The sequence below is a fragment of the Peromyscus leucopus genome, chromosome 4, assembly GCF_004664715.2.
Source record: "Peromyscus leucopus breed LL Stock chromosome 4, UCI_PerLeu_2.1, whole genome shotgun sequence".
In the NCBI taxonomy this organism is placed as follows: Eukaryota; Metazoa; Chordata; class Mammalia; order Rodentia; family Cricetidae; genus Peromyscus; species Peromyscus leucopus.
The window spans coordinates 148,262,870-148,286,996 of NC_051066.1; the positions used below are offsets into that span (position 1 = coordinate 148,262,870).

The following is a 24,127-nucleotide window of genomic DNA, read 5'->3' on the forward strand; positions in this document are numbered from 1 at the left end:
ACTGACCGCTCCCGACCCTCAGGCCCGCTGACAAAAAAAGTGGACATGAGCAAACTGTCACGTGATGCAGAAGTTCACGTGACTAGGCCTACACATGACTTCCAGTCCACCGGCGCCTCCAGGAGAGCAAGGACGCAAGGAAGCAGAGGTAAGGAGATTCCCGGGCTGATGGGCAGTGAACGAGGTTCTGGGGCAGGGGGCTGAACCCGGGTGAGGGCTTCCCGGGGAGATGCGCACCAGCTCCTCCCCTGGGACTGCTGCACCAAAGCGCCGAGGAGCGGGGAGGAGCGGGGAGACCGGTAAACATCCTCTGCCGATGCTTCCTCCCGCAGATGCTGCGAGCCGCGCTGTCTCCACCGCTCTTGCTGCTGCTCGTGTCCTGGGTGTCCCGGGGCGGAGCAGCCCCGGATCAGGATAAAATCGATTGCCTCCCCGGCCTGGCCAAGCAGCCCGCTTTCGAGCAGTACTCCGGCTACCTCAGAGCCTCGGATTCCAAGCACTTCCATTACTGGTATGCGGCCCTGCCTACCGAGGAGGGCGAATTCTGATGACCCCAGGCAGGACAGGGTCTCTTACTTGCATCAGTCCTGCCTTGTACCCTTCCTAGGTTTGTGGAGTCGCAGAAAGACCCAAAGAACAGCCCCGTAGTGCTTTGGCTCAACGGGGGTCCTGGCTGCAGCTCCCTAGATGGGTTCCTTACAGAGCACGGCCCCTTCCTGGTGAGTTGACCTCTGTTCTCTCCCGCTGTGAGAAAGGAGAGGCAGGAAACAAGGAAAGGGCAGGAAGAGGGAGGAAGAAGGAACCTGTGGCTTCCCAAGTGTGTTTTCTTTCTTAACAATTTTGAGTTTGGGCAGTGGTGGCACATACCTTTAATCCCAGCACTCAGGAGGCAGAGGCAGGCGGATCTCTGAATTCAAGGTCAGCCTGGTCTACAAAGCCAGTTCCAGGACAGCTCTGTTACACAGAGAAACTGTCTCAATAACAACAACAAGAAAAACCCAAATTCTATTTTGTTTTGTTTTCTCTGACCCTTGACTACCCTTCTGTACCTCTCTACGAGTGTGGCAAGATGTAAAGTGTGGCTCTTTCCACCCAGCTGCTGACTGGGACTCACACAGTTGTGTTTCCTCCCTAGATCCAGCCAGATGGCATCACCCTGGAGTACAACCCCTATTCTTGGAACCTGGTACATCTGCAGCTGTGGGTCTTGTGGGGGTGTCTGGGTATGTGAAGGAGTGGGGACCCTCCTCTGCTCACTCCCTCCTCCCTCTAGATTGCCAACATGCTGTATATCGAGTCCCCAGCTGGAGTGGGCTTTTCCTACTCAGATGACAAGACATATGTGACCAATGACACAGAGGTGAGTCTGGTGCCTGCACCCTTCTCCCCATTTCCCCAAAGGTGGCACAATGGGGGTGGGGGAGGGTATGGCCTCACAGTCCACTTTTGGCTCTGTCATATGCTCTGTGGTAGGCTCATAACAAAGTCACTTCCTCTTGCACAAAATAAAGTGGGTTGGACTCATCTCTGAAGATCTTTATAGCGTAAACATCAGGTCTCCTGACTCCTCCATCTCCCCATCCCCAGGTGGCTCAGAACAATTTTGAAGCTCTTAAAGATTTCTTCCGCCTCTTCCCGGAGTACAAGAACAACAAACTTTTCCTGACGGGAGAGAGCTATGCTGGCATCTACATCCCCACATTGGCTGTACTGGTCATGCAAGATCCCAGCATGAACCTCCAGGTGCAAGGCGGGAAGGGCGGGAAGGGAGGCACCTTGGGGCCGTGACCTTGGACTAGTCAGGTCAGCCCAGGTGCTCCCTCATAGCCTACTAGTTGGCCCTTGACTACTCTGTCAGCTTGCATGCCTCCTACCACCGGAAGCTTTCTGCCAGGCTACCACTTACGTTCTTTCGATTGACTGACCTCCCCCGCCCGCCACCCCCACACACCACTCGGGATTTCAGCTTCTAGATTGCAGGTCTGGGTGTAGGTCAAGGGAGGGTCCCCCTCCTTCTCACCCTTCGGAAGAACTGAGAACCCTGGGTGTTTCGCAGGGGCTGGCTGTGGGCAATGGACTTGCCTCCTATGAACAGAATGACAACTCCCTGGTCTACTTTGCCTACTACCATGGTCTTCTGGGGAACAGGTATGGGAGAGGGCAATGTCAAGGGTGGGGCAAGTCATGAGATCTCAGCACTGTCCTCCGGCACATGACATTCCTGCTCTGGTTTATGAGTAGGTAGGGTTGGCCAAACGGTTTGATGCTTAAAGGCCAGGAATAGAGACGAAGATTTACAGGCAGTAAGGAGGCTGGGCATGGTGATAAACACCCGTAAGCCAGCACTTGGACACGGGCAGCTGGGCTACACAGTGAGTGTTGGACTTACTTGAACCCAGACTACCTAGAAAAACCTGGTCTCAAAAACATTTATTTATTTTTTCTTTCTAAAAAGGCCCTGAGGAGGGCTGTCTGTGTGGACGAGGGGGCAGGTTCTTGGGGGTTGGGTTTGCTAGCCTGCACACCATACCCTCTGTCTTATCTTTCTTCTCCCCTGGGGTCGGGGTCTGATGAGAGGTTGGAGGGATCTCCCAGCACCCTGCACACTTTCCGACCCACAGGCTCTGGACTCAGCTTCAGACTCACTGCTGCTCTCAGAACAAGTGTAACTTCTACGACAACAGAGACCAGGAATGCATCAACAATGTGAGGTCCCGCCCCTTCCTGTGCGTCAGCCCTTCCACTCTGGTCCTGAGACACCGCTCACTCCTCTTCTTGGGAACCCCGTATCTCTCCAGCTCCATTGCCGCTCTCTGTGGTGGTACTGGGGATTGAACCCAGGGCCTCGTGCATGTGAGACAAGCACTCTACCAACTGGGCTGTAGCTCCAGCCCACCCCCCAGCCCTTCTGTCTCAGACCTCCCGACACTGTGGTGGTCTCTGCCAGATCCAGCAAGGAAGCTGAAGCCAAGGATGCTTAAGCCACTTACTCTAAGTCACGTGGCAGGGAACAGTGGTGCTAGGATTGGACCCAGGCCTGGAAGATTGCTTCCAGTGAGCTTCGGGCTCTCTCCCTGTGGGGGAAAAAAAATGGGTGAAGGGTGGAGACAACAGATGAGGTAGGAGAGCAGTTAATCTTGAGGGGGAGTGGGTAAGGTCATGGAGAACCATGGGGTCCAAAAAACATAATGGTATGTTGTCACAGCTCCAGGAAGTGTCTCAAATTGTGAGCAGATCTGGCCTCAACATATACAATCTCTACGCCCCGTGTGCTGGTGGGGTGCCCGGCAGTGATAGGTAGGTGCTGATGGTTATGCCTTGGGCCAATCCCAACAGCCTCTAGAGGCCCAGCACCCATCTTCCCTCCCCCCCCCCAGGTATGGAGACACGCTTGTGATCCAGGATTTTGGCAACCTCTTCACTCGCCTGCCGCTCAAGAAGACGTTTCATCAGGTATGCAGGGGCATGGGCTTTCCCCAGGGAGTAGGTGTGGCAGATGAGTAAAGGCCCTCACCCTGTGCCCGCGCCCCCAGGCACTGCTGCTGCGCTCTGGGAACAAGGTCCGCTTGGATCCCCCCTGCACCAACACCACAGCCCCCTCCACCTACCTCAACAACCCGTATGTCCGGAAGGCCCTCCACATCCCTGAGAAGCTGCCCCGCTGGGACATGTGCAAGTGAGCTCCCGTGGCCACACGCGGTGCAGGAGGTGGCATCGGCAGGGTTCGCGGGGTTCATAGCCAGGGCTCCTCAGGCGGGGGTGTGGACATTCAGGGTGAAAATTGGTGGTGCGGGGTGTTTAAGGGCCTCGACCTCCATCTTGGCTGGCATTCAATTAACTTGGACGTAGCCACACTGGTTAATACCAGATGAGCCTTGTCTGACATTTGGTGAGTAGGCACCGTCCCCCTGCCGCTCCATTGCCACCCAGAGCTGCTCAGTTCATTCTGTGACCCCCCTTCAAGTGATAACCCTAGCTCATCAGAGCCTCATGGGGTCTTTCCTGACTGGCCAGTGCCCATGCTCTAATCTGTCATTGCCTGGCGTTTCTGTCACACCTGCTGGGCCCTACACACCAAATGCCAGCTGTATCCCAGCCATTGTAACCTCCAAAGGATGCTCCCTCACATCTCCAAGTTGGGTGGGTTGAGAATCTCTGAATGCCGGCTCCGTTCAGATAAGTCCAAGAGAGGTGGTCTGCCCACAGTTGGGAACTGGAAAGGGGCGACTGTTGACTGTCCTCCTCTGTTCTTGTTTTCTTCCGTGTCCTATGCTCCTGCTCCCCGCAGCCTCGTGGTGAACTTACAGTACCATCGTCTCTACCAGAGCATGAACTCCCAGTACCTGAAGCTGCTCAGCTCACAGGTATGTGAGCACAGCATGGCAGGAACCAGCCACGGCTTTACATCACGGTAGCCGTAAGCTCTAGGGCAACGTGTCAAGTGGGGCGCCCCGTTAGATCTTGCCCCCACCCCACCCCATCCCCACCCGGTTGTTTTATGTCGTTATTCCGAGACTCTGTCTTGCTATGTAGCCCAGGCTAGCTTTGAACACAGCAATCCTCTCTCAGTACCGGGAATAGAGGTGTGTCCCAACACGCCCAGCTCTGGGAAAGTGTCATAGGCGTTCTCAGATGCGTTTTCTGTCTGTAAAAATGAGCCTAATAAGTTGGGAATGGTGAGTCATGCGTATAAGCCCAGCCCTGGGGAGACTGAGGAGAAACCTCAAGTTCTAAGACAGTCTGGGCTCATGATGAGACTGTCTCATTTGGGGTCTGGGGACATCTTCCTCCCTATATAGTAAAAGCGTCTGTTTGGTGCTTACTGGACATGTAGTATGTAATCAGAAAACATGAGAATTTCAGGTTCCTGCTATTAGCTGGGCTTCCGAATTCCCAGGAAGGGTAGGGCTTAAACCAGGGAGGGGCTGAGGGCCTGGGCCTAAACCACACTTCTGTTTTCCTCTTCTCCTGCTCCAGAAATACCAGATCCTACTATACAATGGCGATGTGGACATGGCCTGCAATTTCATGGGGGATGAGTGGTTTGTGGATTCCCTCAACCAGAAGGTAAGTTTGTGCTGGGAGGTGGGGGCGGGTATGCCGGGAGCGACTGTAGTCTACAGAGGGCAAACCTGGAGGACTCTCCAGTCCTGAGGTCTTGAGGGCAGCTGTGAACAAGGATGGCGGGAGCCACTGGCTGATGTCTCCCCGATGGGACAGATGGAGGTACAGCGCCGGCCCTGGCTAGTGGACTACGGGGAGAGCGGAGAGCAGGTAGCCGGCTTTGTGAAGGAATTCTCCCACATCACCTTCCTCACCATCAAGGTAGGACTCTGAGCCTCGTGAGGGACGCTGAGGCCAGAGGGAACGTGGCGGGAGGGGCCTCCCATCTTTACCCTCTGGCTTTTGTTTTTTCTGGGTCACTAATAGCGCATCGGGGCAGGCTTTCAGGGTGAAGAGGAGAGGAAGAAAGGTCTTGGGATGAAATGCCAGGGGTGAAGGGTGATAAATATTGGGGATCCAGATCTCACAAAGCGTTGCTCCCCAGGGTGCTGGACACATGGTTCCCACAGACAAACCCCGAGCTGCCTTCACCATGTTCTCTCGTTTCCTGAACAAGGAACCATACTGAAGAGACCCTCGGGAGTCCTCCGCACCTCACTCAGCCCCTGCCAGCCTCTCTCAATGGAGAGGTCCTCCTTTGTGGAAAATGCCCCTGTGGGGCAGGTCCTGCTCTAACATTGTCTCTGGCTTCCCACAGCCCTGTGCCTCCCAGCTGGGCCTCAGGGCTTCACAGAGACAGCCTCGGAGCAGTGAGCACTCTGTCCCCCGCCACAGTGCAGTGGCCTGGCTCCCCCTGACCTGCTTTAATGAATGCCCCGTCCCAGGACCCCAACAGAGCTCTAGGGCAGCCCATGGAGAGGGGTGGATGGATTGTAATTGTCGGTTGGCTGATCATGAAATTAAATCGGGTACAGCTTCAAACCAAATTCTTCTCTGTGGCACTGGGGACACTACTGGCCGGGGATGGGAAGGGGGGAAGGGCTGCTGCTGAGAAGACTCAGTTCCTCAACGCCAGCTCCCGGGTGGGACGAAGGACTCAGGCAGCTGCTGTAGAGGGTGGAGGGACGCTGGAGTCCCCAACAGTGGCGGGGCGGCTCTTGTTGATCACTTCTCGAAGCCCTTTGGCAAAGTGGAGGTCGGCCCCAACGGTGAGGAAGCCCTGGGAAGGGGACAGGGAGTCTCACTCATTCCCTCAGTAGTTTGGAGGCAGCCTTTCCAAACAAACACAGAAAGACTCGGCAAATCTCAGGGGCCCCAGCTCCTCTGCAGTGTGTCTCCTCCATACCTGGGCTTTGCTTCTGAATAAAATCCCTTACTACTTCAAAAAAAAAAAAAAAAAAAATAGGAAGGAGCAACTTGTGGAGAAGGGGCTTTGGGGGCAGATAGCACTGGGGTGCTGCGGGGGGGGGGGGGGTTGGAGGCCCAGGTGTGCATCCTCCCTCCCACACAGTCTACTTACAGCGTGGTTCGTCACCACCTCACGCACAAAGTTGATGCCCTCGGGGAGGGGGATCTGCACCCCACGCCAGGTCCGCTCTGTGGGTAGGAGAGGCAAGCTCAGCGGGGGTCCCCCCGGCTGAGCCTCTGCCCCCATCCTTCCTCACACCCTCCAGCCCTCACCATTGAGCATGGGCATCACTCCAATTTGCAGCAGTGTCTTCAGCGGGGCCTGCAGTGGGATCAGCTGAGGGGAAAAGGCACAGACGGGAACGGGTGGTGGGTTTGTGTGAGCTGCCAGCCTGTCCCAGGGCCCGGACCCGCCCACCGCCATTCCCAACTCACTGCCAGAGACTCCAGCGCAGACTGATTCGAGTAGATTTGAAACCTGTAGGAGAGAAACGTGCCCTGTGTCCATGTAACCTGGGAACATCCTTTCCTTCGTCCCTACCTAAAAGATGGCCCCAGGTGTCAGCCTTCCAGGTCCCACAGAGTCATCTTGTGGCTGCCATTGCCCAGGAGTGCATCCCTGAGGGACTCCTTGGAGCCCCTTTTCATTAAGTCTGCTACTTATCATTTGTCAAGAATGCCTACTTGCCAGACTAGGGCAGCAAGTACAGTGTGTTTTATCCAATGACATTCAACAATGTTGACTCCCTGTCAGATAGATACTAAGCTTATTCAAAAGATTAAAATAGGACTTGCAGCGCCGGGCGGTGGTGGCGCAGGCCTGTAATCCCAGCACTCGGGAGGCAGAGCCAGGCAGATCTCTGTGAGTTCGAGGCCAGCCTGGTCTACAGAGCTAGTCCAGGACAGGCTCCAAAGCTACAGAGAAACCCTGTCTCCAAAAACCAAAAAAAGATAGGATTTGCAAAAGGGCACATGTGGGTAAGGATGCCTGCCACCAAGCCTGACTGCCTGAGTCTGAGCCCTAGGGACACGTGATAGAGGAGACAATGGATTCCCACAGATTGTCCGTTGACCACATCAATGCACTCCATGGTACTCGATGACCCACACACATAAGTGCATGTGCACATAGGAGCACACATATGCAAATTAATTTTAAAAAGAAAAGCTAGTCAGGCTGGTGTCTCGCTCTTTTAACGCCAGCACTCAGGAGGCAGAGGCAGGAGGTTTTCTTGGAGTATCAGACCAGCCTAGTCTACATCGTGAGACCTATCAAAAGGGGGCTGGGGACACAACACTGGAAGTTGGCTCGGGGTTAAGAGTGTTTCCTACGCTTCCAGAGGATCTGAGTTCAATTCCCAGCACCATGTCTGGCAGCTCGCATGGCTTGTAACTCTAGCTTCAGGACATCTGAAGCTCTCTTCGGACCTCTTCAGACATCCATGCACACATGGCATACACTCACAACACATATACAAATAAAAATCAGGGGGCTGGAGAGAGGCTTCAGCACTTAAGAGCACATAGTGCTCTAGGGAACCAGCACCCATCTCAGATTACACCCGCCTGGAACTCTAGCTCCAAGGGGGGCAGTGCTCCTGGCCTCTGGGCACCCCCACTCCCATGCATGTACCCACACTCTCACACATATGTGTAATTAAAAACAAACTATGAGGCCGGGTGGTGGTGACGCACGCCTTTAATCCCAGCACTCAGGAGGCAGAGCCAGGCGGATCTCTGTGAGTTCGAGGCCAGCCTGGGCTACCAAGTGAGTCCCAGGAAAGGTGCAAAGCTACACAGAGAAACCCTGTCTCGAAAAACCAAAATAAATAAATAAATAAATAAATAAAAACTATGACTAAAATCTTAAAAAATAAAGCTGGGGGCCGCCACACAGGCACAGACCTTTAATCCCAACACCCTGCCTTTAATCTCAGTACTCGGGAGGCAGAGGCAGGCAGATCTCTGAGCTCAAAGCCAGTCTGATCCACAGAGTGAGTTCCAGGACAGCCAGGACTACACAGAGAAATCCTGTCTCAGGAAGGGGGTTAAAAAAAAAAGAAAGAAAAAAAAAAACGCTGAAATGCTGGGCTGGAGATGCAGAGCCCTTTCCTAGCATGTATAAAGCCCAGTTCCATTCCCAACGCCACATATAAATATACATACATATATATGCTGCTGGGGCACACACGTGTGGTGTGTGTGTGTTTGCATGGGTAAAGGTGCACATGTGTGTAGGGGTGTGTATGCACATGTGCACGTGGAGGCTGACGGTCAAACTCAGGTCATTTTTCCACATACACCATCCACCGTCTTGTTTTGAGACAGAATCGCTCATTGGCCTGAAGCTCCTGGGTTAGGCCAGGTGGCTGGGGATCCCCAGGCATCCTTCTGCGTTCTCCCCAGTGCTGGGGCTACAAGCCATTGTCTCTAAACCCAGGCTTTTAGGTGGATTTTAGGCATCAAACTGAGGTCCTCGTCCCTGAATTCATTCAGCTGAGCTCTCTCTCCAGTCCTTGGGATTTTTTGTTGTCGATGATGTTTTGAGACAGGGTCTTGCTATGTAGGTTAGCCCTGGCTGGCCTCAAACCCACTGCAGTTTTCCTACCTCAGCCTCCCAGGTGCTAGAATTACCTGGCTAAGCGGCAACACTGTCCTCACAGGGTGACTCAGTCCTCACTCCCAGCCCTGAGAATCTGGGACTTTCAGAAACTGCTTGTCGTCGATGAGGAAACCTAAGCTGGAGAGGTCACCTGAAGTCACGTGGCTGTGTGGACTAGACCCCGCCTCTAGATTCCAAGGCCCCACTTCCCTGCTACCCAGCTGTGGCTCACTGCAGCCTCGGAGCCTAAGGTCGTTCAACCTGAGGAGTGCCCTGGCTCTGCGCTGTCTACAGTACAGCCACTAACTAGTTAATGAACTGGGACTGCGGCCCAAGTGCTGTTTCATTAGGACGCTCCACATGCAGAGTCGCACATGGCCAGGGGAACGACGCTAAATACGCAGCCCTAGAGAGTAGACGGTATTTCCCCGTATGTGGCACAGCAGCAAATGAGCCTTGGAAGGATAAAATGACTTGCTCCAAGGTCTTGGCGGCGCTCGCTGAGCAGAGGTGGAGGCCCTAGCCAGTGTTTCCCCTCTTCGCTGTGTGACTGCGCTGTGTCACCCGACCTTACTGAACCAATCTGCTCATCTCTAACAATACCTGCTTTGCCTGTTTCCAGATGCCGGGGGAGTGCAGAGGAACTGCCTGAAGAAATCACTGTTAGCCGGGAATGGTGACCCATGCCTGTAATCCTCGCACTCGGGAGGCTGATCTCTTTGACTTTGAGGTCAGCCTGGTATACACTGAGTGCCAGTTCCACCCAGTACTACATAGTGAGACCTTGTCTCAAAAGAAAAAAAAAAAAGATCAAAGCACTTTGGGGGTGGGGGAGATGTAGTTCAGTTGGTATAGTGTTGTCCTCTAGCATGCCCTAGGCCTTGGGTTCAGTTCCTGAGCTCTGCATAAACAGGACATGGTGGTGTGTGCCTGTGATCCCAGCACTCGGAGATGAAAGCAGGATCATCATCGGCTACATAGTAAGGTAGACTGTGGATGTGTAGGTGTGCGTATGTGTGTACATGGCATGCATGGGGAGGTCCGAAGGACAACTTCCAGGGTCTTGGTCCTCAGGTGCCTCCCAACTCTTGTTTGAGACAGGGTCTTTCATTGGCCTGGAATCTCATCACATAGGCCAGGCTAGCTCTCCTGTGAGCTCACAAGGGTCCACCTATGTCTGGTCATCACTGGGATTAAAGGCATGTGCCACCGTGTTCAGCTTTTCCCAGGGAGCCTGGGGATTCAAACTCGGGTCCTTGTGCTTGCAAGGCAAGTACTTTACCACATGAACCATCTCTGCATCCTCGAGTTTAAATCTTCTTTTGTTTTTAAGATTTATTTATTTTTGTTTTATGTGCATTGGTGTTTTACCTGCATGTATGTCTGTGAAGGTACCAGACCATCTGGAATTGAAGTTATGACAGTGGTGAGCTGCCGTGTGGGTGCTGGGAACTGAACCTGGGTCCTCTGAAAAATCAGCCAGTGCTCTTAACCACTGAGCCATCTCTCCAGCCCCGAGTTAAAATCTTCTTTATTCATTCATTCATTTTGAGACAGGGTCTCACTATATTACTCTAGCTAGCCTGGAACTCACTGTGTAGACTAGAGTGACCTTAAACTCACAGAGATCCTCCTGCCTATGTTCTGTTTAAAGGCGTGTACAGCCAGACTCGCGTTCAATTTTGTACATACTAACAAGGTCAGCCCCCAGCTGGTAGGAGGCTTACAGGAACAGCTCAGTTTTAGCCCCATGGCTCTGTAGGGCGGGTGTCACTACCCTGGAGATGTTAAGACTCAGGAGGCCCACCGGGCTCCTTATCGACTGCGTACCTGCGAAGGTCCAGCTTCGTTCGCAGCGCCTTGCCTCGGAGGGTCATCTTAGCACTGAGACGGGCTTCCTGAAGAAGGACCCGAGGAGACATGACGGACTGGAAGGGTTCACGGCCCACTTCCGGCCGACCCCCCAGGCGCCCTCATTCCGGGGCCCATACCATGATCATCTTAGACAGCTCCACTTCCGGCAGCATGGGCGGGGCCAGGGTGATGGTGACACTGGCCGTGACGGCGATGGTGGTGCCCGAGGGCTTGATGGTGCAACGCGGAGGGCTCACGGCCTGCAGCTTCAGCTTCAGTGGGGAGTTAATCACCGAGGGGCTCTGGGGACAGAGCAAGGAAGGCAGGTCACTGCCCCAGACTGTTACCTGGTGAGCCCTGGGGAGGGTGGGAAGCAAGGCATGGCACGTACAGACCTGTGTGGCATCACCCCACGCCCTTCTGACCTACACCCAGCCCCCAGGAGTTGGGCAAAATAGTGTCCTTCCTTCCTTCTCTTCTGACACGGGCTCTCGATATGTTGCCGGGCTGGGCTTGAAAGCCTGGACTCCAGAGCTCCTCCGACTCCAGCCTTCAAGTGCTGAAGTTATAGTATCCACACCTGACTCCCCCTTCCTTCCTCCTCTACATTTAACCCAGAATCAAATCCCAGTTGGGACGCCCCAGGGATGACCTTTTTGCTTAAGCATGCCAACCCCTGCCTCCTCATCTCTGAGCTGCTCTACAGGCCAGGTAACACTATTAAGTGTGTGTGCTTACTCATTGCTAAACGTGATTCTGAGCCAGGTGTGGTAGCAAAACCTGTAATCCCAGTCTTTGGGAGGTAGAGGCAGGAGGTTCAGGGGTTCATATATATATATGTATATATATACATATATACATATATGTATATATACATATATACATATATGTATATATACATATATACATATATATATATATATACATATATATGTATGTATATATATAAAATTTGAGGCCAGCCTGGGCTACATGAGATCCAGCCTCAAAAACAAACATTCCCTTAAATATAATTCTGACCACAGCATACATACACAGTATCTCACTTAAGTCTCAACCAAATGAGCCAGGTATTATTATCCATAATTTGTGTATGTGCCTGTGGTGTGTGTGTGCACGCGCGCGCACGTACATACGTGTGTGCATGAACATATGTTCTTGCTACAGGTCAACTTTGGTGTCTTTCTTTATCACTTCCAACCTTATTTTTTGAGACAGGGCCTCCCACTGCACCCGGAGCTCGCTGATTCAGCTGGATTGGCTGACTAGCAAGGCCCAGGGGTCCTCCTGTGTCCTCCCCAGAGCTGTGACTGGATGCTGCTCCCAGCTTTTAACATGGGTGCTGGGGATCCAAGCTCGGGTCCTCATGTTTAAGGCAAGCACTTTGCTACCTGAACCATTCCCTCCCGGGAATTGAGGCAGACAGACCAAGGTTGTGCAAGGCTATGTGGTTATTCAGCTGCAGAGCTGACAGACAGTCTGGAAATACAGTCTTGCCTGTAAACTACTCAGCCATTGCATTGACCATGACGATGACCGCAGCTGTTTTGTTGAACATATACTCCACAGCAAGTGCTCTTCTAATTACACAGTGTTACTTCATTGAAAACTCATGACCAGACAAGGCGCATGCCTTGAATCCCAGCACTGGGGAGGCAGAGGCAGGCAGATCTCTGAGTTCAAGACCAGCCTGGTCTACAGAGTGAGTTCCAGGTTCCAGGATAGCCCTGGCTGTCACACAAGAGAAACCCTGTCTTGCAAAACAAACAAAAAAGAAAACTCATGACAATCTGTGGGATGTCTTTCTATGCGCTGTGAATATGTGTTGCTCTGATTGGTTGATAAATAATCTGCACTGGCCTATGGCAGGGCAAGATGGCCTCAGGCGGGAAAATCCAAGACAGAGTGAAAGGAGAAAGGTGAGTAAGGGGAGACACCGCTGAACCACCATCCAAGGAGCAGCATGTAATGGGACGCAGGTCAAGCCAAGGAACACGTGGCGATACATAGATGAATAGAAATAGGTTCATTTAAGATGAAAGAGCCAGCTAGCGAGAGGCCTGCCACAGGCCATACAGTTGGTAATTAATATTAAGCCTCTGAGAGATGATTTTGTAAGCAGCTGTGGGACCTCAGGGCCAGGCAGGACACAGGAAAACTTCCAGCTACAGTTATGTGTGTAGAGGAGGCCAACGTGACCTGGAGTCACGGGGCCTCAAATTGCTGTCACTTAGAAAATTGTAGGTCTGTATATCGCATGCATGCAGTACCCTCAGAGACCAGCAGAGGGCATTGGTCCTCTAGAATTAGAGTTACAGACAGTTAGCTACTGTGTAGGTGCTGGAAACCAAACCCTGGCTTCTCTTTGAGATCAGTAAGTGCCCCGAGCCACTGAGCCGTCTCTCCAGCCCCACGGAGTATATATTTTTAAAAAATGTTTGTAGACTGAGGATAGAACTCAGAGGCAAGCATCCTACCAACTGAGCTGTATCCCTAAACCTGTTTTTAAGGGTTTTCATTCCCTCTCTCCTGCCCCATTAAATAAAAGAGTGTGCTAACCACCCTGAAGGCCCCTACACTTGGAAGGCTTGGGTTCTCTCCCAACCTCACAGCTGCTCTGTGAAGGCAACAGGACAGAAGTGCCAACCCTGCTTCACAGAGTGGGAAATAGGCTTGGCAAGGTGAGGGGACTCGGCCAGAGGCAAAAGGTCAGGCCTTCCGTTTCCTCTATGGCCAGCGCTGGAGATCTCCAATGCACCCTCCACCTACCACCTCACTGTTGTGTAGATGAAGTGACCTCCAACCCCAGCCACACCCCTGCCTCTAGCCAATACTCACCAGGAGAACAATGCTCCCAAAGTAGGTGGCCCTCAGAAGCATGTCCAGGTCACTTGGCACCTGTACCGAGGAATTAGGAATGAGACAGGGTTGTCGGCCTCTCCCTCATGGGCCCTTCTTACCCAGCCGCAGACAAGCCTGGTATACCTTGTCGCCAACAAGCGTCAGCTGCAGGGCTCCGGCCTGGAAGTAGCTCTCCATGGCCGAGTCAAAGAAGAACTCAGAGAAGGCCACGTACACCATCCGCTCCTCCTCCTCCAGCTGTGGCTCCACTGCCCTGTTGAAGAGGCTCCAGTTCCCCTCAGTCAGGGGGAAGAATGTTCCCTGGGATTGGGAGTTCAGGGTCAGGGTCAAGGCAGATTGGCCTTGTGCCAGGCGTAGTCAGGAACCATGGAGAACTGGACTGTGTGGCTGTTCTGGGTGGTGGTGGTGGGGTCGGGGGTCACGGGCCCATCTCAAAAAGCATCGCAAAGAGGCTAGGAACACAGGAGGAGTATGGCAGGGAGCACAAGAAGCAAGGCATGGAGCTGAAGAGATGGCTCAGATGTTAAGAGCATGTACTGCTCTCCCAGAGGACTGGGGTTCAATTCCCAGCACCCACACAGTCGCTCAACAGTCTGTCAGTTCCAGAGGATCTGAGTCCCTCCTCTGTCTTCCACAGGCACTGCATACACATCGCTGCACTTACATGCGAGTGGGCAAAACATTCCTACACACAAATAAGCCCAGAAGGAAGCAAAGGAACAAAGAGCAAAGAAAGGCAGAGAGGACCTTTATATAACATGGCACAGGAGAGGTCTGAGTGGTCTTGGATACTAGCCAACAGTAATCACAGCTGCATTTACATATCCATCATGGCCACCCAGTTCCAGGTACTCAGGGCCCTCTTCTGCTTGTATAATTTTGAGATGTGGTCTTCCTATGTAGCCCTGGCTGTGCTCATCATGGCAATCCTCCTGCCTCAGTCTTTTGTGTGTTGGAATATACCCGCGTGGACCACCATGGTGCTTCCTTCGGTCTGTCTAACAGAAGGCCCCTTTGGTCCACACCACAGCCCTGGAAGGCATGTTATCTCACTGTGCTCTTTGCACTTATTAGGAAACAGGCACAGATGGGTGACGCAATTTGCCTGAGGTCATGCTGCTGGCCCAGGGTGGGATCGGGATTTGAACTTACGCCAGTTGAGCTTCAGAGGCTTTAGAATATTGTGCCGCCGACCACAGAAAGGAAGGAGCAAAGGTGGTCGGTCACATACCAACAAGTCTTCACGTCCATCAAATGAACCCGGCTGGGCACCCTATTTCCTGGGACCTTCTCCTGCTCAACAGGAGCCCTGCCTGCTCTCCCCCTCCCCATAATAAAAGACTTAAACTTATAAAAGTTGCCTCCTGTGGTCCACACATTTCATTCTTCACATTTGTGAGATAACCTGAAAGTCGTCAGGCACTGTGGGGCCCACTTTGAATGCCGGAACTCAAGAGGCAAAAGCAGGCGGATGTCTGTGAGTTAAAGGTCAGCCTGATCTTCAAAGGAGTTCCAGGCCAGCTAGGACTACATAGTCTAAAAACAAACAAACAGACCTTGAAACCTGCTGGCTCAGGGTGGCTTTGGTGGCTGTCCAGTTTCTCTCTAGCCCCCTATCTAAGCCCACCTTGGGCAAAAGAAAGGCCTCCATCAAATTCAGAGACGCCCCAGTATTTCCTGTGTCTTGATGATTTCCTGAGCAGGAACCGAAGGGAGAACCCATCAGGAAGAGACCTCCCATTGTTATTCCAGCCATTCCAGCTGTCAGAAAGGCTGGAAGCTTGAGTCTGGGTTCATCACTCTCCAGTCAAGCCTTGAAGGCCAGAGGGAAAAAAGTCTACCGAGCCAGTCACAAACTGATGCAGCCTGAACCTTTTAAGGACGCTAATGGGTTTTGATTCAAACATTTTAACATGCCCTTCTTTTCAGCCCTGTCCTGGTCCTCTGCCGGCCGAGAGCTTGTAATGCTGAGCTATAGAAATTCCTGCCTGTTCCCACTGGAAGGGAATTGTTTCCTCCTGCAAGTGCCCCTGATCCATTTCTCCCCAATCCTTTACTCCCCCATCATGTTTCTATCCAGGTACCAGTCAAGGACCCTCACTAATCCATCTGTGGAACAAGTGGAGCTACTGAGGAACTCTCAAGTTCCCTTAGATAGGGCCCACTGGAGGGGTACACCAACTGCCCACCTGACAATCCACTCAGCTCAAAGAAGCCAGATTGATAGCTACCCAAATTCCCTAAAGGCAGTTAGAGTCCCCCCTTGGGGTGGGGGGGGGGATGAGAATAGGAGGTAGGAACAGGCCAAGCAGGGCAGGGACCCCAAAGCCGCAGTTAGGAGAATGTCCTGGCTGAAGGAGAGACCCAAGGAGTGTGCTCTGCTCCCAGCTTCCTGGTTTTCGGTCACTGCTGCCTCCAGGGAGGCTATGGCTACAGAAGTGACTGAAAGCAAGGACTCAGCTGGACAGGGTGGGCAGGCCAACCGGACTGAGCAGCTCACCCCCCTCCCCACCCCCACCCCAGTTCCCACCATCAGTCCTCGAAAACGGCCCCGGACTAGCCACCAAGTGTTACCCTACCTCCAGGGACCCCACCCCCACTCCGCTATCCAGGAACTCTTCACTCCATCTCTTAAGTTCTCTATAATAAAATACATATTTCTAAAATTAAAAAAAATGTTTTAATAATACAGCTAGACTTTCACACCCACAAATTCAACTCTAATTGAAAGCAGCAGTCAAGGGAAGGACAGATGGCTCAGTGGTTAAGAACACCAGCTGTTCTTCTAGAGGATGTGGGCTCAGTTCCCAGCAACCATGTGGCAGCTCACAGCTATCTATAGGTCTCGGTCTAAGGAATTAACAGTCTCTTCACACACGCAGTACACACACATGCAGATAGCCAAACCACTTATATACAAAACATAAAAATAAATCTTAAAAAAAAAAAAAAAACATGGTTGCTGAGCATGGTGATGCACACCTTTAATTCCAGCACTCAGAAGGCAGAGGCAGGTGGATCTCTTAAGTTTGAGGCCAGCCTGGTCTACAGAGCAAGTTCCAGGACAGCCAGAGCTACACAGAGAAACCCTGTCTCAAACAAACAAACAGCACTGTCTGGCTGGCATGACTGCTCATCTGGTAAGAGAGCTTTTACTGACAGCCCTAAGGACCTAAGTCTGATCCCCAGGACCCCAGGTGGAAGGAGAGAACCAACTCCTACAAGTTGTCTTCTGACCTCCCCATGTGTGCCATGGCATGTGTTTGCACACACACACACACACACACAATTGTATCTATCGATGGACGTGTACAGGCTATGTGTCACTCAAATATGACACCATTTTAAATGATGAACTTGAACATCCTCAGACCATGGTACCCATAGAGGACTTGGACTCAGTCCCCCTCAGAAGCCAAAAGAAGACTGTCGGCACCTGACAGGGTTAGGAGAGGCAGGGGATGGGCAGGGCATCAGCAAGTCCCTAAAGCAAGGACCTTTGAGGGGCACAGCTGGGCAAGAGCTATAGAGACCCAGAATGCAGTTCAAAAGGTGGGGCTCGATCTCCAGATCCAGGAGGCTGAACCCAAGCCTACAGCAGCAGCAGCAGCAGCAGCAGCAGCAGCAGCAGCAGCAGGGAGCCACAACAGAGTAGAGTTAGCCCTGCAGAGCCCTGCTCAGCCACAGAGAGAAAGGAAGCTGGTTGGAGGTCAGAGGTCACAAGCAACCAACCCAGGCAGCTCACCCGGAACTCCATATCCAGATTGCCGTTGGAGACCACAGGATCCTTCACGAGGGAATAATCAATGCCGACAAGCTCATCCACAGGACTCCGCACTGCAGAAAGGGCCTCCAGTCACTCCAGGCTGGGTGACCCTGGTCTGGTGCTCAACCTCTCCGTCTTTCCTTCATAAACAGTGACACTCCTCCCCTCACAAGGTTCTTATGAGGATCAGATTGGCTTAAAGTGGGAAACAGCGAGAGCCTGGGGTGGTGGACACACGCAGTAATGAAGCGAGTGCTCCTTCCCCCTACTACCGTGGCTGCTGGAAAGGTTGCATCAAATCATTAAGCAAGATTGAAAAGGAGGGGCCGGTGAAATGGCTCATCAGGTACAGGAGCTTGCCGCCAAAGCCTGGCAACCTGAGTTCAATCGCCAGAACCCACACAAAGGCAGGGAGACAATCAACTCCACAGTGTTGTCCTCTGACCTCCATACATACACCATGACATGGGTACACACACATACACACACACACACACGCCCATGAGCGCACACGCGCGTGTGCACACACACAGAGTTAATAATAATAATGTTTTAAAATGCTTAAGATGGCAAAGGAGTCATTTCTGCTTCCTTCCTTTTCCATGCCCTTTACCCAGTGAGCCTGACGGGACAAAATGGCTGATCCACAGTGACAGACACGGTGACTTAGGAAGGAGGGATTTATGTTAATTGAGCACCCACGAAATGGAAGCTGGAGACAAATGGGGCCCCGTGATCAGCAAGCACATACTAAAGACCTTGACAACTCCTGGGGGAGGTGTTTCCAGTCAAGCCAGGAAACCCAGAGAGAAGTTTTCTTAGCTAAGGTTAGACCACAGGTCAGTGACACATTTGAACCCAGGACTCTTGCATGGCTGGATGGGGAGGGACCTGTTCTACAAGGCTGTATGACGGCAGCACACAGCTCCCGTCTAGCCCTAGCCCCAGGTTCAATGCCGGGCCCGGTCTCCTGGGCCCACCGCACGGACTCACCGGGCACCGTGTCCAGGAGAGAGTTGAGCAGCACTGTCCCGGCGTGGTAGAGCACAGGGCAAATCTGGGGGACAAGGCCGGAGTCAGGGCTTCTCAGAGCCCGGGCACCCCAGCTTTGTTACCCGGGTCTGCTACCACCCACACCTGCTGATTGAGGAGGAACCGCATCCCAGAGGTGATGAACGTGGAGAAGAAGTTGTATATTCCCCTGCAAGGAGAAGAGAGCCTGGGTCAGTCCAGCCTCTGCCTCGACCACAAGCCAGGCCCCAGAAAAACGACAGGGCCCCAAAGAAACAGTTACAGCAGGGACTCCTTAGCCCCAGCCAGCTCCTCAGCAGAGTTCTCCAAGACCCAAGGCCCGCCCCTCTCCAGCTTGACCCTCAAGACTCTCTCCTCTGCCACATGCCCCACATCCTCACAGCCGCTCAGAGACCCCCATGTCTAACCTGTACACTCCCAAGGCCCTCCCCAGTGCTCCCACCCTCTGTGGCCTCCTGACTGGGCTCAGCTGCCTCCTCTTCCAGGCAGCCTTCTCAGATCACCCTCCATCAAAATCCCACCACCCTGAACACTGTCTTGATTCCACTTCCTGGGTCCTCACAACAACTATTTAAATCCTTCTCCCTGATCTCTAAACTTTCTAAACCTTCAAGGTCCTGGATCCATAACACTTGTTGAAGAAACAAAACCTGACAGGGAACAAACACCAGGTGACAAATCTAACCCATTTCCCATCAAAAAATCAGCAGCAAGGACCCCAGACCCCCAAATGTCACTCTGTGTTATTATCATTGAGAATGAAGTACAGGCCCAGCTGTGCACACTGGTCCTGTCAGTTTCAGGATGTTCTGGGTTTTGCTTGACACAAGTTCTCATTATATGACCCTGACTGGCCTAGAACTCATGGCCTAGTCCAGACTGGTCTCCAACCCACAGACCCTCCTGCCTCTGCCTCCTGGGTGTTGGAATTAAAAGCGTGCGCCACCATGCCTGGCTCCAGTTTATATTGTCTAAATTCAGGTGCTGGTGACTGGACCCAGGGCTGTGTGAATGTTAGCCAGGCAGTCTACCACCCAAGTTCACACAGTCAGGAAGTCGGGGGACAAGGGTTGGACACATTCAGTGGGATCCCCAAGCTTTGCATTTTTCCTTTCCTGAGCCTGTGGGGCTCCAAAGGTGGGCAGGTACCGGGGCTTGGACTTACCTGAAGGTTCCCCCGAAGGCCATATCCATTCTAGAGACAGAGGCCTCACAGGAGACATTGGCCACTTTAATCCGACCCGTGGGATCCTGGGAGAGCTGCAGACCGGTGCGGATGGACACACCCTCGGCAGAGGCATTGATGTAGCCTCCATCATAGCTGCCAAAGGGGGGTTCGTGTTCACCCCTTTGGGAGATTAACTGACGTGTCCCTACCCTTCTCTTTACCCCATACAACATGACACCTCTTTTTTCACATGTGTACAAACTGTTTCTGATCATATATGTCCCCATTGCCCTCTCATCCCACTCTGTGCCTGAACCCTTCTCCCCAGCATGAACCGCCCTGACATTCAGGACGTTTTTTTTTTTTTATGATCCAATGAGTTTAATTAGTGTTGTTTGCATAAGCATGGATTTGGAGCTACTAACTGGAGTATGCTCAAAGTACCAGCATCTACAACACTTTAGAAAAATGACTCCCCCACCTACCCACACACACAGAGCCATTCGCTGCCCACAGCTCCTCAGCTAGGGGTGGAGACTCATAAATCCTCCTCATACGTCCTTCTTGTCTTCACCAGACATCCCACCACACCCCCCTCTTGGCTGGGGAAACGGAAACCTGGGAAGGCTCCTGGATACTGAGCACCAGGCACCAACCCCGCCCCTCAGCGCGCAGGGTCCTCACAAGAACCAGTAGAGAAGCTGCCTCCGGAAGTGCAGCCCCAGGGATGCGTTGGAGATGTGCAGCAACAGCTCCTGGTCCGGCTGGAAGTGGAGCTCTGAGGAGATCAGCTGTAGCTGTGTGACCTTCACACTGCGGAGGGCGGGAGGGCGGTGTCGGGTCGGTCACCCAACACGGGGACTCAGTCGCCCAACACGGGGACTCAGTCGCCCAGCACGGGGACTCAGTCGCCCAACACGGGGACTCCTCCCGCCTCTAACCGCTTCAGGCTGGGGAAGCTGGTGGGTGGGGTTCTAGCTGCCAGCTGGGAAGCTGGGTGGGAGGGATGGAGTTTTCCTTTGCCCCTCAAGCGCCTAACCTGCATTGGGTAACTCAGAGATCTGCTCTCTGGACCCAGGGGCTACAACAGCCTTCTTCTTTTCTTACGTATTTATTTATGTTTAAAAGGCAAGGAGTCACCAGATGTGGTGGTACACTCCTTTAACCCCAGCACTCTCGGGAGGCAGAGGTAGGCCATCTCCGAGCTTGAGGCCAGCCTGCTGTATGGAGTGAGTTCCAAGACTGCCAGGCCTACACAGAGAAACCCTGTCTTGGAAAAAAACAAAAGACAGGGAGTCTCCATTTGTTACTCAGACTGATCTTGAATTTGTGAGCCCAAGGGATCCTTTTCAGGAACTACATATGTATTTATATTAAATTACACTCACACACACACACATATAAACACACACAGAGGATTTGGTTAAAAAAAAATGGCGCACACCTTTAATCTCAGCACTTGGGAGGCAGAGCCAGGCAGATCTCTGTGAGTTCGAGGCCCGCCTGGTCTACAAAACGAGTTCCAGGACAGGCGCCAAAGCTACACAGAGAAACCTTGTCTGGAAAACCAAAAAAAAGAAAAAAAAGCCGGGCATAGTAGCACACGCCTTTAATTCCAGCACTCAGAAAACAGACGCAGACCAGCCAATGTGGATTGAAGGCCAGTCTGGTCTACAGAGTGAGTTCCTGGCCAGCCAGGGATACATGATAAGACACTGCCCAAGAATAAATAAATAGGGTCTGGAGAGATGGTTCAGTGGTTAGGAGCACTGACTGCTCTTCCAGAGGACTTGGGTTTAATTCTCAGCACCCGCATAGCAGCTCACAATTCTGTAACTACAGCTCCAGGGAATCCAACACCCTCATGCAAACATGAATAATGACAAAACAATGCACATAAAATAATTAAATCTTTAAAAAAACAAGTAAAATAAAAGATCTATAATCTTATTGCTTGCAGCTCATCCTCTGCCCAAACTGTGATTGCTAGACCTGTTTTCGTTGTTTTTTTTTTTTTTATTTTTTATTTTTTTTTATTTGGTGGTTGTTGTTTTATGTTTTTTGAGACAGGGTTTCTCTGCATAGTCCCTCTGTAGAGCGGATTGGCCTCGAACTCAGAGATTCACTTCATCTATGCTTCCCGAGTGCTGGGATTAAAGGTGTGGGCCACTACCGCCCGGCTTGGTTTTGAGTTTTAAAGCCCAATTTGGCATTTAACTTGTGACCCTGCCCCAACCCCCTCCCCTCTCCCCGAATACCCGGACCACAAGCGTGTGCCAGACTTAGCTTTCCACCTGGTCCTTTGACCCAGCCTCCATCACCTTAACTCCTCCTCACACAGCACAGATCTCCCATCCTAAACTTCCTCCCCGTTAGCGCCACCCTATGCTGAGACTCCACTCTCATCCACTGGCAAATTCTTCCAGCGCATCTCCACAGAGTTCATTGATCCAAGCTTCAATTCTACCGGTTCATATTCCCCTTTCTTGGGCCCGCCTACCTCTATCCGTTACCTAGCAGCCCCACGAGTTCCTTAGAGTCCCACCCAGTCTAATTGGCCACGCCTCGACCTGCCCAGCCCCCCGGGGTCTCCAAGGTCATCCCGCCCACCTTTGAGGCCCCGCCTCAAGGCCCTACTTACTCCGAGATGTTGTAGTAGAAATTGCCCTTTTTGCCGTGCAGGTCCGGGATGGTGATGGTTTCCAGCTCTTGCTCCAGAAAGCGCAGCCCCTCCTGCTTCACTGAGGTAGTACGGAGACCCTCAGCTTCTGCGCCCACAGCCAGAGCGCTCCACCCGGTCCACGCTGCCCCCTGCGTGCCTTACCCAGCTCCAGCGCCGCGGAGGTGACGCGGATCTTGCAGCCCGGGAGCTCGGCATGGGCACCTGCCAGGAGCGCTAGGAAGAGGGCCGGGAGCAGGACCATGGCGACCAGGCCTGGGGGCGGGGTGGGGTCGCAGGTGTCATCTGGGGGGCTCAAAACCACTCCTTGGACGGGTAACTAGAACGGGGTGCTGGCCCGGACCGTTACTCTCCATAAAACTGTTCGGGGGCACTCGGAACCAATAATCTTGTCTTCATTTGCTAGATGCAGAAACCGAGGCTCCGAAGCGCGATGCGACTTGCGCTCTGCCTCCGCAGTCAGAGGACTTGGGGATCCGTTCCCTCGTGCAACATCCGCGTGACGAGTTTGGACCTCAGGAGGATGAAACCCCCCATCCCCCCACCACCACTTTCCCTTTTCCGTAAAAGGAGGGCGTGTGCTGGCTTGTATGTTGGTATGGCAACCACCACACGCGCATTCCTGCCGAGTGCTTGCGGTCTCCCAGGCCGCGCGCAGGGGTGGCCCGGCTGACCGCTATCTCCTGGGTTCCCCGTCTCCCCTGGCTCTCCCAGGTCCTAAATCTCTCCCGTTCGGCCTGGTGCCCCATCCCAACGCCCTCCTTAAGGACATCCGCTCTCCTCTCCACCTGGGTTCTGTGGGCCACGCGGCTCAGGAGGGTCTAGGGGTGCGATGGGGACGCGCCCCAACTCACAGTGTTGGAGCTGGGGGGACGGCGCGGTCACGCGGGACGGCAGGCAGTGCAGGGGATCCGGGCGGCGGGGTCTGGCGGGCAGCGCGGGTCCAGCAGCCTTTATAAGCCTGGGCCTCCCGACCCCCCTCCTGGCTGCTGCTCTCCCCTCCTCCTTGGGGGCTGGGAGAGGACGGGGCGGGACGCTGGCAGCCCGGAGGGTGGAGAGAGCAATACCGAGCTTGTGACAAGCCCGGACAAGTGGGGGGACTTGCTCCTAAAAGAGCGAGAAAAGTGCCGAAGGCGGCTTGCCAAGCCACAGCTGTCAAAAGCAGCTCTTCTTGCACGCTATTCCGCAAACCCCTTCACTTTACTGCGGAGCCTCAGTTTCCTCATCCAGCACAGAATCATTATGGGAACTCCCGCTTCGGCATCCATGCAAGGCCCGAGCCTAGTTTCCCTTTCCTTTCCCTCATAACCATCTCCTTGCTGGCTTTGTTATGGGACCCCAATCCATCAGAGAATTTTAGGGCCCTGGGACCTTCTCTTGGGGAAGCAAGTCCTAACAAGAATTTTAAGCCCAGGAGGACACCACAGGGACAACTAGAATCACCCCAGAGGGAGGTTCCTTCCTGGGGAACTGTGAATTCTTTCGTGAACCCTTGGGGCTGGCTGCTCCGCAGTGTCTCTGCACCCCATGCAGTGCCCCCATAGTTCCAAGGACCAACGTGGAAGGTAGAGGAGCAGATGCTACCTTTTTATAGCCTTGTGGGTGGGCCAAAGAGAAAGCGGGAACTGAGGATGATGCTTCCTGAGCACTCAGCCCGCTCAGCTGACCAAGCAGTCTTGTTTTGTCCGGGACCTTCCTGGGTTCAGAACTGCATGGGGATCCACTCATTCTCAGACAAACCAGAGTGGCTAA

The 24,127-nt window shown here is 53.1% G+C and overlaps 2 protein-coding genes across 3 annotated transcripts; one reads left to right on the forward strand and one right to left on the reverse strand.

The window, feature by feature from the left end:
• The first annotated feature begins 39 nt into the window (after positions 1 to 39).
• Positions 40 to 5,985, forward strand: Ctsa (cathepsin A). Of its 2 annotated transcripts, XM_028868469.2 has the most exons (15): positions 41 to 148; positions 333 to 511; positions 608 to 719; positions 1,136 to 1,186; positions 1,274 to 1,360; positions 1,588 to 1,743; positions 2,057 to 2,148; positions 2,622 to 2,706; positions 3,206 to 3,297; positions 3,378 to 3,453; positions 3,534 to 3,676; positions 4,289 to 4,364; positions 4,978 to 5,067; positions 5,221 to 5,325; positions 5,549 to 5,985. In XM_028868469.2, the coding sequence occupies exons 1-15, from the start codon at positions 95 to 97 to the stop codon at positions 5,630 to 5,632; spliced, it is 1,482 nt and encodes a 493-aa protein (XP_028724302.1). In that variant the 5' UTR covers positions 41 to 94; the 3' UTR covers positions 5,633 to 5,985. The 2 variants fall into 2 exon arrangements, with proteins under 2 accessions (XP_037061432.1, XP_028724302.1); XM_037205537.1 differs by lacking the exon at positions 5,549 to 5,985 and having other exon boundaries at positions 40 to 148; positions 5,149 to 5,240.
• On the reverse strand, positions 5,919 to 23,357 carry LOC114692629 (phospholipid transfer protein). The gene is made up of 16 exons (XM_028868470.2): positions 23,230 to 23,357; positions 22,520 to 22,630; positions 22,337 to 22,436; positions 20,380 to 20,508; positions 19,693 to 19,848; positions 18,633 to 18,696; positions 18,489 to 18,552; positions 17,475 to 17,566; positions 13,853 to 14,029; positions 13,706 to 13,765; positions 11,005 to 11,169; positions 10,844 to 10,911; positions 6,847 to 6,889; positions 6,685 to 6,748; positions 6,524 to 6,600; positions 5,919 to 6,223 (listed from the first exon to the last, which is right to left on the reverse strand). The coding sequence occupies exons 2-16, from the start codon at positions 22,617 to 22,619 to the stop codon at positions 6,101 to 6,103; spliced, it is 1,482 nt and encodes a 493-aa protein (XP_028724303.1). The 5' UTR covers positions 22,620 to 22,630; positions 23,230 to 23,357; the 3' UTR covers positions 5,919 to 6,100.
• Positions 23,358 to 24,127: the final 770 nt, after the last annotated feature.

What these genes read in the sequence shown, in the direction of transcription:
- LOC114692629 (XM_028868470.2), bottom strand. Translation starts at nt 22,619, where the DNA reads ATGGTCCTGCTCCCGGCCCTCTTCCTAGCGCTCCTGGCAGGTGCCCAT. An exon ending in CAGCTTCTCTACTGGTTCTT is followed by an intron (nt 19,849 to 20,379) that starts GTGAGGACCCTG and finishes CCCCTTTGGCAG; the next exon opens with CTATGATGGAGGCTACATCA. An exon ending in ATCTGGATATGGAGTTCCGG is followed by an intron (nt 14,030 to 17,474) that starts GTGAGCTGCCTG and finishes TCCCAATCCCAG; the next exon opens with GGAACATTCTTCCCCCTGAC.
- Ctsa (XM_028868469.2), top strand. Translation starts at nt 95, where the DNA reads ATGACTTCCAGTCCACCGGCGCCTCCAGGAGAGCAAGGACGCAAGGAA. An exon ending in ACCCCTATTCTTGGAACCTG is followed by an intron (nt 1,187 to 1,273) that starts GTACATCTGCAG and finishes TCCTCCCTCTAG; the next exon opens with ATTGCCAACATGCTGTATAT. An exon ending in CCCCGCTGGGACATGTGCAA is followed by an intron (nt 3,677 to 4,288) that starts GTGAGCTCCCGT and finishes TGCTCCCCGCAG; the next exon opens with CCTCGTGGTGAACTTACAGT.